The 16,751-nt window shown below is 44.8% G+C and overlaps 1 protein-coding gene across 1 annotated transcript in view; it reads right to left on the reverse strand.

The window, feature by feature from the left end:
* Positions 1–16,751, reverse strand: part of LOC141257390 (calpain-8-like) — a 97,475-nt gene that overhangs the window by 31,423 nt on the left and 49,301 nt on the right. Inside the window, exons 3-9 of the mRNA XM_073671887.1 lie at positions 11,722–11,840; positions 9,301–9,434; positions 8,813–8,981; positions 5,152–5,235; positions 4,811–4,896; positions 3,619–3,693; positions 2,731–2,891 (exon numbers count right to left, since the gene is read on the reverse strand). Of these exons, the coding sequence (XP_073527988.1) occupies positions 2,731–2,891; positions 3,619–3,693; positions 4,811–4,896; positions 5,152–5,235; positions 8,813–8,981; positions 9,301–9,434; positions 11,722–11,840 (828 nt within the window). The remainder of the gene's footprint in view (positions 1–2,730; positions 2,892–3,618; positions 3,694–4,810; positions 4,897–5,151; positions 5,236–8,812; positions 8,982–9,300; positions 9,435–11,721; positions 11,841–16,751) is intronic.

Raw genomic sequence — 16,751 nt, forward strand, 5'->3', positions numbered from 1 at the left:
ACGCTGTGGATTATCATTGCAGAAAAATCTGCAGCACTACCAATTATTTTGCGGAAGCGCAGCGTTTTCACCGCCATTGACTTGCATCGGAAAACATGGAATCCGCATCACTGGATCTGTACATGCAGAATCCATGCGTTTCAATGTGCGGATAGTACCCGGGTGTGGAGGACAGGAGACTCTCCTCCGGACTCGGGTACCATAGAACCTGTAAAAAAAGAATAAAATAAAAAATAAATATTATACTTACCTTCTGATGGCCCCCGGTGTCTTTATCCGATGCGTCCTGGCTTGCCGGCAGCTCGCGATGGTCTGAAAAGGACCTGCGCTGACGTAATTTAGTCATGTGACAGGTCACGCGACCGCTGACGTCAGCAGGCCATCAGAAGGTAAGTATATATTTACTTTTTTATTTTTAACCATTCTTTTACGGTCACACTATATAAATCCATGCTGTTTGCATGGATTTATATAGTGTGACCAAGTTGTCAAGCACTTTCCAAGTGATGCTAAAATCGCTTGGAAATCGCTTGTCAACCCGCATGCGGAAATGCATGTGAAGAACGCTTCACTTCCGCTTGTCCCTGGCAGGAAAAATGCATGTACAATCCGCATGTACAATCCGCATGGACAATCCGCATGCATTTTTTCTGCCAGGGAGATGCATAAACGCTCAAAAAAAATCCGGAGCATTTCTGCATCGTGGGCACATAGCCTTACATTAATTGTATGACTCAATATTGAGCACACGTAGCCATCTATGCACAGCAGGAGGCCGCACGTAGCCATCTATACACAGCAGAAGGCCGCACGTAGCCATCTATACACAGCGGGAGGCCACACGTAGCCATCGATACACAGCGGGAGGCCACACGTAGCCATCTATACACAGCGGGAGGCCGCACGTAGCCATCTATACACAGCAGGAGGCCGCACGTAGCCATCTATACACAGCGGGAGGCCGCACGGCGCCATCTATACACAGCGGGAGGCCGCACGTAGCCATCTATACACAGCGGGAGGCCGCACGTAGCTATCTATACACAGCGGGAGGCCGCACGTAGCCATCTATACACAGCGGGAGGCCACACGTAGCCATCTATACACAGCGGGAGACTGCACGGCGCCATCTATACACAACGGGAGGCCGCACGTAGCCATCTATAAACAGCGGGAGGCCGCACGTAGCCATCTATACAAAGCAGGAGGCCGCACGTAGCCATCTATACACAGCAGGAGGCTGCACGTAGCCATCTATACACAGCAGGAGGCTGCATGGCGTCATCTATACACAGCGGGAGGCCGCACGTAGCCATCTATATACAGCGGGAGGCCGCATGTAGCCATCTATATACAGCGGGAGGCCGCACGTAGCCATCTACACACAGCAGGAGGCCACACGTAGCCATCTACACACAGCAGGAGGCCACATGTAGCCATCTATACACAACGGGAGGCCGCACGTAGCCATCTATAAACAGCGGGAGGCCGCACGTAGCCATCTATTCAAAGCAGGAGGCCGCACGTAGCCATCTATACACAGCAGGAGGCTGCACGGTGCCACCTATACACAGCGGGAGGCCACACGTAGCCATCTATACACAGCGGGAGGCCGCACGTAGCCATCTATATACAGCGGGAGGCCGCACATAGCCATCTATACACAGCGGAAGGCCGCACGGCACCATCTACACACAGCAGGAGGCCACATGTAGCCATCTATACACAGCAGGAGGCCGCACGGCGCCATCTATACACAGCAGGAGGCCGCACGTAGCCATCTATACACAGCGGGAGGCCGCATGGTGCCATCTATACACAGCGGGAGGCCGCATGGTGCCATCTATACACAGCGGGAGGCCGCACGTAGCCATCTATACACAGCGGGAGGCCGCACGTAGCCATCTATACACAGCGGGAGGCCACACGTAGCCATCTATACACAGCAGGAGGCTGCATGGTGCCATCTATACACAGCGGGAGGCCGCACGTAGCCATCTATACACAGCAGGAGGCCGCATGGCGCCATCTATACACAGCAGGAGGCCGCATGGCTCCCCCCCCAGAGACAGCGGGAGGCCGCAAGCAGTCACGCACACACAAACATATACAGACATATACATACTGTACACGCATAAACACATTTGAAACACAAAAATACATATAAACAGAAATCACCAATGATATCAACTTGCACACTCACACACTCACACACTCACTCAAACACTCTCACACACTCTCACACACTCTCACACACTCTCACACACTCTCACACACTCAACATCCCCCGGCTCCAGTCCTCCTGCTCTTCTCTGGTGCAGCAGTGCAGGCCGGGCGCGCACTGCGTGACGTCACAGCTAGAAGACACGGCCGCGCACAGGACCGTGTCTCCTAGCAGTGACGCGGCCGGGCCAGCACACAGGGAAGTTAAAAGCTGCAGTGCTGGTCCGGTCGAAGAAGAAGTAGCTGCAGTGCGCCGCTGTTGGGGGAGCGGTCCGGGGGCCCCCCTGCCACTGTCTGCCGGCATGTGCCGCGGCGCCGCACATATAATGAGGGCAATCTGGCCATAGACACCCCGGAGCCCCGGGCCCCCTGGAGGCCCGAGGCCCCGGGCGGCAGCCCAGATTGACCTCATTATAATCCGCCTATGATTGCATTACTTATCCTGAGTTAGACTCTGTATTATACTTCAGAGCTGCACTCATTATTCACCTGTAGGACATATGTTACCTGGGTAATTCTGACATCCGCCTGCTGTAGACCCCCGGATCCAGCTGCCGTTGAATAGCGTTATATTCCACTTCTGCTGATCATTACCGGTCAGGGTGTCAGGAGTCAAGTTACAGATCTCCAAACGAGAATATTGCTGCACCCAATCTGTATACGCCATCCTGCAACCATGACATACAGAATCACACAGAGGTGGAGGAGATCCCATTCAGCTAACGGTATCCTCCCAAAGTGCGACCTCTGTTTGCTGTCAGTGAATGGAACGAGCCAGATTCATTACATCTACAGGCTTAATACTTCTCACAGCTGAGGGTTTGCTGTAGTTCTATCCAATCTAATGGACGAAGTAATTCATTAGTACAAATCTCTCTCCTGTGATGATTATTGCAAAAAATCTATCAGTCTGGAGTCCATGATTTTTTTAAAACAAGGATATTATCTAAACTGTATATAATTGTAACAAACCCTCAGCTGTGAGAAATTTTAGGTCACTACAAGTTTTTAGCCCACTGGATAGGAATTGAAACACAAATCCTCATTTCCGGTGATTTTTCTTTTTTTGTCTTGTGAGATTCGCTGCTGTTTTCTTTGATCTTTGCACCTTTTTAGAGCAGAAAGTCACATGATTCTATAAAATGTTGCACGTTAGTCTTCAATTTCGGCTACTGGGGTGCAAGTCCGCAAAAGTTTTGCAACATTTCGTACAGTTGCAAATTAGTCAAAAGAAAAAAACAAAAACAAGTAAAGTTAATTTTAAAGATGGCAAAAATGAAATAATGAATAAGGTGCAAATGAAAGAGTCACAATTACAACTATGTTTACACCAGAAAAAAAATGTGCAAATACAGCGATGGGGCCAAAAGTGTATTAGAAAGTTGCAATTCTCACCAAAATTCTCCATCTTCTGCCCTCTTGTCCAGAGCTGCTCTTACTTTCGGATCAATGTTATTCCACTCTGGGGCGCTAGAAAAATGAAGAAATTATGGATATTTTTAATGCTCTCATATTTAAATGATTCATTTTCCTCCATTTCAATTAATCTGCTAATCTGTGATTCTTGATAAAATATTTGTCCTGCATGGATTCACACTGCTGATGTGCAGACTTATTGACAGTACTCCAAGAGACCGTGACTTTTTTGACTTTTCAGAGAAATAATGATTCCAGGCTAATGGAGTCCCAAACACAGGGACCAGGCCTCTTGCCTTCCAAGGCTACTGGTATCCCAGACACAGGGATCCAGCCTCTGCCTTCCAGGCTAATGGAGTCCCAAACACAGGGACCAGGCCTCTTGCCTTCCAAGGCTACTGGTATCCCAGACACAGGGATCCAGCCTCTTCCTTCCAGGCTAATGGTGTCCCAGCCACAGGGACCAGGCTTCTTGCCTCACCAGGCCTCTCTCTCTCTAATTCAAAAACCACCAGGATTTATATATCCTTTTGTGCACACAGGACCTGTGATGATGTCACAGTCATGTGATCAGTCGCCTGAGGGGGAGGTAAATGGTCAGCCAGAACACACCCCGTGGATATTTTAGCAATGCAGCAAGCCGCTGCATTACAATAAATATATATATATATAATTTTTTATTATTTTGTTTTTATTTATTTTTTTAATTTATGAAATATGAAAAATGATTTAAAAAGTTTTCATATTTTCAACTTTTAAACACTAGGGGGAGCAGCTGCTCACATTTGACATGAAAACCTAATGTACTGCAACATCTAATGTGTAAAATCAGCTTGGGCGAGTTAACACGGCCATACACATTAATATAAAGTGGACAAAACGATTAGCTCTAATATGTATAAAAGGTATCCAAAAGCGACGGTGGATGAGAACATGCTCAGTCCTTTGTTACCCTGGAGAGAAGCGGCGTCAGAAGTTTGGTAACTAATTTTTCCTCTCTGTAAATTGGAATAAATATGTATAATATAGGCATCAGCTGCTTCGAATTTTCTAAAATCAAGATCTGGCGAACATGCAGTACCTAAATTACACCACAAGGTGGCAGTCACACCTTACATTATTTTCCTATGAGCAATGTGAACTATAAACTATATATGATTTTATTACATACTCATCACTCCAGGCTCCCGTCCATTCCACTTCTCCCCAGGGATTCCTCACTCTGATCAGCTGCACTGTCTTTCCACGGTATTGAACCTACAGGGGAGAGAGAAGAATAAATGATACATACGACGATCCTCTAAAATATAGGATTAAAGATGGAGTATAGTTTGGAATGACCACGTGTCTGTAATACGCCTGTCTCTGAGATGTCTCTAAGTAATGCAAACCTATATGATCTCCATATGTCGCCATCCTGAGTCACATGACACATGCCTCCTTCTCTTAAAGAGTAGAAAGCGTCCATATATAGAATGATGTAAAAAAAATCATTATCTGTCTATATATCACCTCCTCGGCTCCCGTCACTGAATATGCATGTCCTTTAACCAGTTTCCTGCTTGTGATGTCTTCAGTTTCATAAGCATTTGTGATCTATTTTGAAAAAAAAAAAGTACATTTAAAAAAATATAGTAAAAAAAAATGAAGAAAATACAAGATTTTATTAGCTGCTTATTATTTTTTTATCAATTGGGGTATCCAAGCTGATAATTATATAACAACTGCAGTTCATAGTTTGTCCATGTGAGGGAGCCAATGCTGTGATTATTATATTGTAGCTGCATATTTAACTTTGACCACATGAGAGAGGTAATGAACCATCCTAACTCCTCTGTAGACCTGTATGATGGATGCCGTTTATAGTTTGTCCAGTTGAAGGAGCCAATGAAGCAAACTTGTATTGACTTTGTAAAAGTTCAAATTGTCTCTTCAGAGAATAAGAGAACTTGAACTCTAGTGCCACTCTAATTCTCCACCTGGCTTCTTCACTCTCTATCTGCTGACATTCCCACCATCATCATGGGCGATTTCAGCAACCCCACTGACACCAGCCAGTCAGCAGCCTCCAAACTCCTGTCGCTTACTTCATCCTTTGGACTTACTCAGTGGTCCTCCTCAGCCACCCACACAGACCTTATCTTCACCCGTCTCTGCTCCCTATCTAACTTCACAACCTCCCCTCTCCCCCTATCTGAGCACCATCTACTCAAGTTCTCATCCCTGTCCTCCTCACCTGTCACCCATGTCCAATGGCAACTAGCACACCCCCGCAGAAACCTTTCACATCTAGACACTCACATACTACCTGACTCTGGTCTACCACTGACATCCATATCCTCACTCCATGACACAGACAGCGCCACCGCTTTCTACAATGCCACTCTCGCATCACCAATGGACTCGGTCGCCCCTCTTATGCATGGCAGAGCACGACGAGTCAATAGGCAACCCTGGCACAACAACCTCACTAAACAGCTTTGACAAGTGTCCAAGGTTGCGGAGCAGCATTGGAAGAAAACACATTCCCAAGATGACTTCAATGCATTCAAACAAGCAACACTCGCATTCAAATCAGCCCTCACCTCTGCTAAACAGGCCTACTTCACAACCCTCATATCCTCCCTATCCTACAACCCCAAACAGCTATTCAACACTTTTAAATCTCTCCTCCGCTCTCCACTGCCCCCTCCGACCTCCATCATCTCTGCTGAGGAGTTTGCCACACACTTCAAAAACAAGATTGACAAAACACGGCAAGTCTTTACTGTCCGACCAACACAACCCCTTTGTTTTCCACACCATTGCCCTACCCCCATAACCTCCTTTCCCAACATCATGGAAGGAGACCTTACTCGTCTCCTGTCCAAATCACACTTCACCACTTGTGCACTCGACCCCATCCCATCCCACCTCCTCCCCAACCTCACCCCCACACTCATCCCATCCCTAACCCATATCTTCAACCTATCACTAACTTCTGGTACCTTCCCTGCTGCCTTCAAACATGCCACAATCACGTCCATCCTCAAAAAGCCATCCCCCGACCCAACCGCCTTTCCAGCTATTGCCCCATATCGCTGCTCCCATTTGCCTCCAAACTCCTTGAGCAACACATTCACGCTGAACTTTCCTCTCACTTCTCATCTAACACTCTCTTCAACAACCGACAATCCAGCTTCCGCCCCCACCATTCCACCGAAACTGCCCTTACCAAAATCACCAATGACTTACAGCCAAAGCTAACAGACAATTCTTTATACTTCTTTTTCTTGACCTGTCCTCTACTTTTGACACAGTTGACCACTCTCTCCTACTACAGATCCTCTCTTCCTTTGGCATCAAAAACCTTGCCCTATCCTGGATCTCCTCATACCTTTCTAACCGCCCATTTAGCGTTTCTCACTCCCACACTACCTCCTCACCCCGCCCCCTCTCTCTGTTGGAGTCCCTCAAGGCTCTGTCCTAGGACCCCTTCTCTTCTCAATCTATACCCTTGGCCTGGGACAGCTCATAAAATCCCATGGCTTCCAGTACCATCTGTACGCTGATGACACCCAGATCTACCTCTCTGGCCCAGATGTCACCTCTCTGCTGTCCAGAATCCCAGCATTTTAGCAGCCATATCCTCCTTCTTCTCCTCCCGCTACCTCAAGCTCAATGTGGACAAAACCGAACTCATTATCTTTCCCCCATCTCGCATATCTTCCCCACCTGATAATTCTATCACAATAAATGACATCACACTTTCCCCTGTACCGACAATCCGCTGCCTCGGAGTAATCCTTGACTCTGCCCCTGTCCTTCAAGCCCCACATCCAAGCTCTCGCCACCTCCTGTCGCCTAAAGCTCAAAAATATTTCCAGAATCCGTCCTTTCCTCAACCCTCAATCTACTAAACTGCTTGTGCATGCCCTCATCATCTCCCGCCTCGACTATTGCAACATCCTCCTCTGTGGACTGCCTGCTAACACTCTCGCACCCCTCCAGTCCATCCTCAACTCTGCTGCGCGACTGGTTCAACTCTCTCCTCGCTACTCCTCTGCTACCCCCCTTTGCAAATCCCTTCACTGACTCTCAATTCCCCAGCGTATCCAGTTCAAACTACTAACACTGACCTACAAAGCCATCCATAACCTCTCTCCTCTGTACATCTCTGACCTAATCTCCTGATATATTCCCTCACGTAACCTCCGGTCCTCCCAAGACCTCCTTCTCTCCTCCATACTTATTCGTTCCTCACCCAATCGCCTCCAAGATTTCTCCCGAATATCCCCAGTCCTATGGAATTCTGTGCCTCAACACGTCCGATTATCCACCACATCCGGATCCTTCAGACGGAACCTGAAAACCCATCTCTTCAAACAATCTTACAGCCTGCCATGACCTTGCTGCCGGAGCTACTGCAACCCCTCAACCTAAGCCCACAAGGGCAGGGTCCTCTTCCCCCTGTACCAGTCTATCATTGTTAGTGTGTTTACTGTAAGTGCTATCTGTATTTTGTATGTAACCCCTTCTCATGTACAGCACCATGGAATCAATGGCGCTATATCAATAAATAATAATAATAGTGCCACTGATTGAAAGTATCGATCCTACAAGTCATTATCAACCCTTTAGTGAGCCTTTATATATGACTTAGGATGAAAGGCAAATCAGAATCTCAATTTGTAGACAGTGTTTCGGGATATTTCCCCTCATCAATGCAAAGTATGAGGCTCACCCAGCCAAATCAGATCTCATACTTCCTCTCTGAAGAGACAATTTGCATATTTAATTTCCCAGAGGAGCATGCAAGGTGTTTAAGTCTCCTCATATTGACGTGCCAGACTCTCCACAAGGAAAAACCTTACCCTTTATAAAAGTTGTAATTCAAAGCTTTTCCACAAGAGGGCGGTAATGAACTTCTATTTGTATTGGCTATTTGAATAAATAATTGCAGTTCATACTAGAACTAGTCATTTTGCAAATCAGGGTCAGATATTGACATACATGTTAGCCACCTCCACTAGGTGGTGGTAGAGAGAAATTTAACTTCCTTGTTGAAAAGAGCTAATTTGCATATATTTTCCCAAGATGCACTTTCTGCATCACTTTGCACTTTAGCTTGATCTGCTTAATGAGAACTAGTACTTTCTGAAGCTATTATACATTATATATTTCCCCTTCTTACATCAATCGAGCATCCAAGCAAAGATTCCGCCTTTATGGCTTTCTGAATAATCTGGTAAAGGTCGGCTGGAGCCTTCTTCAAGTCATATTGCTCAGAGATTCCTCCAGTGAAGTCTTCCATACCTTCGATTGTGCTTCCTCCTGTCAGAGCTTCATATGAACCGTTCAATCTGTCAGCACAAGTCATTCGTAGAATTAATGAAAATGAGTACAGCAATTTTTTTTCCCTCCTGTGTAATTTCAAGTTGCAGTACCATCAATTCCCCACTAGATATAGCCATTAAAGTAAATAAAATTCCAACTTTTTGCAACCACCACTAGGGGGGACTATATGTATATTGAAATCATAAATTTATCTTTAGTAAGCTCCTAAGCTCCCCCTACTGGTGGCCACAGACATCAACAATTTTACCATTTTCTTCAATGCCTGTGAGAAGAATTTCCCATATCTGTACTGGTTGTAATTGGTGGCGTGATTGTGAAACTTACTTGGCGTAGGCCTTCTCCAGTAGAGCACTCCAGAACTCATCCCCTTCTGCTGAATGGACAAACACCAGGTGTCCATCTTTTGTAGGAAGCCGATCATCTACAACAACATCCACCCACTCACCGTACTGCCAGAACTGAAATTGGGAAGTAAATGGAGGTAAAGAGAACAGAATCTTAAATCTTCACCAATGCTTTATTCATCATATACAGTTGTGCTCAAAAGTTTACATACCCCGGCAGAATTTTTCCCTTCTTGGCCTTGTTTCAGGGAATATCAATGATAACAAAAAAACTTTTTCTCAACTCATGGTTATTGGTTGGGTGAAGCCATTTATTGTCAAAGAACTGTGTTTTTTTTAAATCTTAATGACAACCAAAAACATCCAAATGACCCTGATCAAAAGTTCACATACCCCAGTTCTTAATACCGTGTATTGCCCCCTCTAACATCAATGACAACTTGAAGTCTTTTGTGGTAGTTGTGGATGAAGCTCTTTATTTTCTCAGATGGTAAAGCTGCCCATTCTTCTTGGCAAAAAGCCTCCAGTTCCTGTAAATTCCTGGGCTGTCTAGCATGAACTGCGCACTTGAGATCTCCCCAGAGTGGCTCAATGATATTGAGGTCAGGAGACTGAGATAGCCACTCCAGAACCTTTGTTCTGCTGAAGCCAATGACAGGTCGACTTGGCCTTGTGTTTTGGATCATTGTCATGTTGGAACGTCCAAGTACATCCCATGCGCAGCTTCCGGGCTGATGAGTGCAAATTTGCCTCCAGTATTTGCTGATAACATGCTGCATTCATCTTTCTTTCAACTTTTACAAAGTTTCCTGTGCCTTTGTAGCTCACACATCCCCAAAACATCAGCGATCCACCTCCGTGCCTTACTGTAGGAATGGTGTTCCTTTCATCATAGGCCTTGTTGACCTCTCTCCAAATGTCACGTTTATGGTTGTGGCCAAAAAGTTCAAATTTTTGTCTCATCACTCCAAATTACCTTGTTCCAGAAGTTTTGAGGCTTGTCTCTGTGCTGTTTGGCATATTGTAGGCGAAATACTTTGTATCATTTGTGCAGTAATGGCTTTCATCTGGTGACCATGCAGCCCATTTTTCTTCAAGTGCCTCCTTATTGTGCATCTTGAAACAGTCACACCGCTAGTTTTCAGAGAGTCCTGAATTTCAGCTTATGTTGTTTGTGGGTTTTTCTTTCCATCCCGAACAGTTTTCCTGGCAGTTGTGGCAGAAATGTTTGTTGGTCTACCTGACCGTGGTTAGGTTTTTACAGAGCCCCTGATTTCCCATACGTTAATCACAGTTTAAACGCTGCTGACTGGCATAATCAATAACTTGGATATTTTTTTGCATCCCTTTCCGGTATTATACAGTTCAACTACCTTTTCCCATAGATTCGTTGACAATTCTTTTGCTTTCCCCATGACTCACAATCCAGAAATGTCAGTGGCTGGATGAAAGGTGCAAGAGTCTGTCTGGATCCCAGAAACTCACTCAGCTTTTATGCACACACACTGATTACAAGCAAACAGGTCACAGATGAGTATGGAACCTTTAGTAGCCATTCAAACCCATTTGTGTCAAATTCTGTGCATGTTATCAGGCCAAAATCACCAGGGTATGTGAAATTTTGATCAGGGTCATTTGGATGTGAAAAAGTTTTTTTGTTATCATTCATGTTCTCGGAAACAAGGCCAAGAAAGGAAAAATTCTGCCGGGGTATGTAAAATTTTGAGCACAACTGTATATAAAACTATCCACATCCGGTGTTATTCTGTCACATTCACATCCACAGCTGCATTCAAAATTCTGCTCCATTTAAATCAGCTTTCAGGTTCTAGAGTCTGACAGCTCTCTGCTGCACCCTGCTGGCTCACTGACTATGCAGCTCAGCCCCAGAGATGTTGCAGAAAACACTACATCTAAATGTAACGCACAGGAGAGGCGACAGGCTGTGCTGTATACAGCAGCATGCATGACACAAGCAGTTTGCAAACTCCAGCCCCCTGCAGAGGTGCAGACATGACTGGTCGGCCTTAGCCTTCAGATATGTACAGGAAATAAAAAGCAGACTGGAGGAGATTGAGTGAACTCACCAGAATGGTCTGTGGTTGTTGCTATACTATCATCAGACATATTCTGCCTGAAGTAATATCAGACCTCACAATAAGGTTTGCCCACCAGACAGACTAGCCCTTATGTGAAATAATTAGCCAGCATAACTGTGAATCATCGAATGTCTTAGCTACCACTAGATGGAGCAGGTGAGCTTACTGAATACAGAGTTATAATTGAGAGCAATGTATGACCAGTATGCAGTGAGCTCTCCCTAGTGGTTGCTGTGATTGAAGAGCAATTCAAGATGAAGTGCAAGAACTTTAGTAAATTTTCTTGAGCATCATTCTGTTACCTGAAAGTGGAAGATGCCGGCATAGCCCTTTTGAAAACTTTGGTTCTCTGGAACAACTCTTGCCAAGATGTCCGGGTCCAATGTAAGAGAGGCAACGGCAGCCAATAGCCAGCAGTCCCCTGTATAGTACAGAGATTGTATTTAATGTATTATGACCTCTAACCACATTCTCAATGCCAGGAAGGTGCACAAAGCTGCAAACATTTACGTGAAGCCATTACATACAGCCAAGATGTAAAAAAATAAAGAAAAGAGTTAGTACAGGATTAGAAAAGCATGGCTGCCTTCTTTATCCTGTGCAAACCCATTTAAAGGGGTTTTCTTCTATCACAAAATCCCTGTCCGCAGGCACAGTTTGTTATTAAAAAAAACAAACTGCACTTTACACACCGTCCCTGGATCCCCCGGTGAGTCTCCACCACTGCTCCCGATGTCTTGTGTTGGCTGCGGCGCTGACGTCACGTCAATGGCCTGGCAGTCAATCACTGAGCTCAGCTGCTCTGAGCAGGACATTCCGCCTACACGAGCAGCGCCTCTGAATTCAGTGATTGATTGCATTGATGTCGACATAACATCTGCTCCGCAGCCAATATCAGACACCTAGACTCATTGGTGGACCTGGGGACGGTGAATAAAAATTATTTATTTTTTCATAAAAAACTGCAACCAGGGATTGGTATTTTGTGAAAGAGGACAAACCCTTTAACTACTTCTTTGAAGATGAAGAACTGGAAGCTGCTTTAGGGTGTCAGTAGGTTCCTTAACCATGGTTGCCGATAGTCCAGAATTTGCTGGGACTGCCACAATTCATGATGTGCTGGACATAAAAGAGGAGGAGTTTATACAAATCATGCCTACAAGTAGGGGTGTTCCTAAATGGACCCAGGGTGTCATATAAGTGTCCTTAAATTGCCAAAATTAATGTTGAGAAGTATGCCTATCTATAGGACCTGCACATATGGTCCACCTCTTTATGGATCTACTTTAGGCTTTAGCAATTGTGGGCTTCATATCATTTTGGACTTATTAGTCTGGACCATAAGAGGTGTAAACCTGCAGAGGGTCCTCCTCTTTGTCCTCCCCATTATCTGATCAAAGGTCACCCCATCTTTATTATTACACAGTGAGGAGGGAAAAGAACCAATAAGGCTATTCCAAGAATGCTGGAGAATGTTAGATAATGCTGGAGAATGCTGCAAAATACTGGAGAATGCTGGAGAACGCTGGAAAATACTGGAGAATGCTGGAGAATGTTGGAGAATGTTGGAGAATGCTGGAGAATGTTGAAGAATGCTGGAGAATGCTGGAGAATGTTGCAGAATGTTTGTCAAACCAAGGAAAATTCTCAGGATGAAGTCACTCTGGTGACAAATTTTAGGCCAAACATAGTATGGATCTTCATGTCATGTCTCTAATACCAGTAACAAATTATCTCTCACATTTGATCTTTAGTAATACACCCTATCCAATGTCTCCCCCATACAGATAAGTGTTCTGTCTTTTGTACCGTAAAAAATATAATGGTAAATACATTATCCCATACTAGCCAACTTTTGCCGAGAATTTTTACCAGTAGCCACGCTCCATTTTAAGGCTCATTCAGACGTCTGTGCAAATCTATCCGAGATCGGACCGCAATGTATGGAGTGGCCATAGGTCTCCCAACCCGAGCATGACACCTTCAAGAAATATATGAAACTGTCACACTCGGGTCAGGAGAGTCACGGCCAGTCCATTCATTATTGGTCCATGCTTGGACTGTTTGGCAGGGACGTCTGAATGAGCCTTTAGAGACCATGCCCCATTCCCATCCCACGAAGGACACCAAGACTCCAACAGTGTTTGTTTTTTTATTATACTTTTGAACCACAATTCAGAAGCAAAGTCGGATTCTCATTAGTTGATATTCATTTAATTTAAACTGCAAATTACTTTTGTTAGTTTCAAGTTATTTAAGCGACCATTGTGGGTTTTTCTTACTTTAAACAGACAGTACAGACAATTTTGGCCACATATACAGTACAGACCAAAAGTTTGGACACACCTTCTCATTTAAAGATTTTTCTGTGTTTTCGTGACTATGAAAATTGTACATTCACACTGAAGGCATCAAAACTATGAATTAACACATGTGGAATTATATACTTAACAAAAAAGTGTGAAACAACTGACAATATGTCTTATATTCTAGGTTCTTCAAAGTAGCCACCTTTTGCTTTGATGACTGCTTTGCACACTCTTGGCATTCTCTTGATGAGCTTCAAGAGGTAGTCACCGGAATTGGTCTTCCAACAATCTTGAAGGAGTTCCCAGAGATGCTTAGCACTTGTTGGCCCTTTTGCCTTCACTCTGCGGTCCAGCTCACCCCAAACCATCTCGATTGGGTTCAGGTCTGATGACTGTGGAGGCCAGGTCATCTGGCGTAGCACCCCATAACTATCCCTCTTGGTCAAGTAGCCCTTACACAGCCTGGAGGTGTGTTTGGGGTCATTGTCCTGTTGAAAAATAAATGATGGTCCAACTAAACGCAAACCGGATGGAATAGAATGCCACTGCAAGATGCTGTGGTAGCCATGCTGGTTCAGTATGCCTTCAATTTTGAATAAATCCCCAACAATGTCACCAGCAAAGCACCCCCACACCATCACACCTCCTCCTCCATGCTTCACGGTGGGAACCAGGCATGTAGAGTCCATCCGTTCACCTTTTCTGCGTCGCACAAAGACACGGTGGTTGGAACTAAAGATCTCAAATTTGGACTCACCAGACGAAAGTACAGATTTCCACTGGTCTAATGTCCATTCCTTGTGTTCTTTAGCCCAAACAAGTCTCTTCTGCTTGTTGCCTGTCCTTAGCAGTGGTTTCCTAGCAGCTATTTTACCATGAAGGCCTGCTGCACAAACTCTCCTCTTAATAGTTGTTGAAGAGATGTGTCTGCTGCTAGAACTCTGTGTGGCATTGACCTGGTCTCTAATCTGAGCTGCTGTTAACCTGCGATTTCTGAAGTTAGTGACTCGGATAAACTTATCCTCAGAAGCAGAGGTGACTCTTGGTCTTCCTTTCCTGGGGCGGTCCTCATGTGAGCCAGTTTCTTTGTAGCGCTTGATGGTTTTTGCAACTGCACTTGGGGACACTTTCAAATTTTGCCCAATTTTTCGCACTTACTGACCTTCATTTCTTAAAGTAATGATGGCCACTCATTTTTCTTTACTTAGCTGCTTTTTTCTTGCCATAATACAAATTCTAACAGTCTATTCAGTAGGACTATCAGCTGTGTATCCACCAGATTTCTGCACAACACAACTGATGGTCCCAACCCCATTTATAAGGCAAGAAATCCCACTTATTAAACCTGACAGGGCACACCTGTGAAGTGAAAACCATTTCCGGTGACTACCTCTTGAATGCCAAGAGTGTGCAAAGCAGTCATCAAAGCAAAAGGTGGCTACTTTGAAGAACCTAGAATATTAGACATATTTTCAGTTGTTTCACACTTTTTGTTAACTATATAATTCCACATGTGTTAATTCATAGTTTTGATGCCTTCAATGTGAATGTACAATTTTCAAAGTCATGAAAATACAGAAAAATCTTTAAATGAGAAGGTGTGCCCAATCTTTTGGTCAGTACTGTATATATTTATTTATATATTCACTTTGTGTCACTAATCAACCTGTAGGAACTACACGACAGCTAATCTCCTGAACGGTATTATACACCTTTATTAAACAAGAGGAGATTCTCCGCCTCGCTTCATCAGTGTTTGATTTGTGACTAACTCAGCTGTAGTTCTTTTCCCTGCAATGTCAGACAGGAAAGTGGGAACAGTTAATGTGCATTATAAAATAAATAGACCTATATATGATAGTGACGCGCCCCCTGGGCCGTGGGGTACTCGGCAGCCGGGCCTCTGGTCGCTGGGGGATATCACGGTGGCTGGCCTGGTCCGTGACCCAGGGCGGTCAGTAAAAAGGGGGGGGATCTTCTATTTATATGGGGTTTTGAAATAATGTCCGTGACTAGTGTTAAGCGAACATGCTCGACACTGCTCGGTACTCGCCCGAGCATCACGCTACTCGGGATGTTCGGCGAGCACCGAGCATTTCCAGGTTACTCGGGCGGGAGCTCGGGTCTCCGCCCTGCATGTTTGGCGCTCTTTACAGAGCCAATGAACATGCAGGGATTGCCAGCCAGTCACTGTAATGCCGCAGCCATGTTGTTTGTGGGCATTACAGTGATTGGCTGGCCGCACAGCGTCACCTCAAGTATTTAAAACCGGGCGCCGCCATCTTGGACACAGTCGCTCCGGATCAGACAGTGTAGGGACAGCGCTGCTGATTTAGGGAGAGATATATCCTGCAAAAAAGTTAGTGTAGGGTCTGAAAAGGCTGCCAGATCAAACAAACAGTCCTTCTCAGGACTAATATCCATCCCAGGTATATCAGGCAGGCAGGCAGGCTGTATAGGAGACGCAGTGGTTATACCAGCAAACGCTGCATTACAGTCCTGTGTGCTGCTCCTGTTGCTGAAATTGCTGGACTTAGCTCCAGGTCCCGGGGGCCAGGAAAAATCCTTTTTTTATCTAAATCCTCTTTTTTTTTTCCTCCTTCACAATGTACAAATACCCATCTCATTAACCTTTTGGTGCCCCCCCCCCCAAAAAAAAAGTGTGCCTCTGATTTTTCAGACACAAATATATCTGTTGAAAATAGTCTGGTGTAGGCCAGAGAAATAGAAGTGTGGTTTTGCAGTTCTATGGTCCATTTGTATCTAAAAAAAACAGTTTGAGTGTGTCGCTCACTGTTCAGCCGCAAATATATATATTTAAAAAAGTCTGGTATACACCAGTAAATTATTACTGTGGTTTTGATGTTCCACGGTAAAACATCTCTATTATCCTGTTTTTGGCATTTTTTGCTGTATAAAAATAATAATAGTGTCTCCCTGAATTTTCAGACACAAATATATCTGTTGAAAATAGTCTGGTGTAGGCCAGAGAGACAGAAGTGTGCTTTTGCTGTTCCATGGTA

The sequence above is a fragment of the Phyllobates terribilis genome, unplaced genomic scaffold (genome assembly GCF_046119375.1).
Source record: "Phyllobates terribilis strain yellow unplaced genomic scaffold, ASM4611937v1 Scaffold_3__8_contigs__length_932513732, whole genome shotgun sequence".
Taxonomy (NCBI): Eukaryota; Metazoa; Chordata; class Amphibia; order Anura; family Dendrobatidae; genus Phyllobates; species Phyllobates terribilis.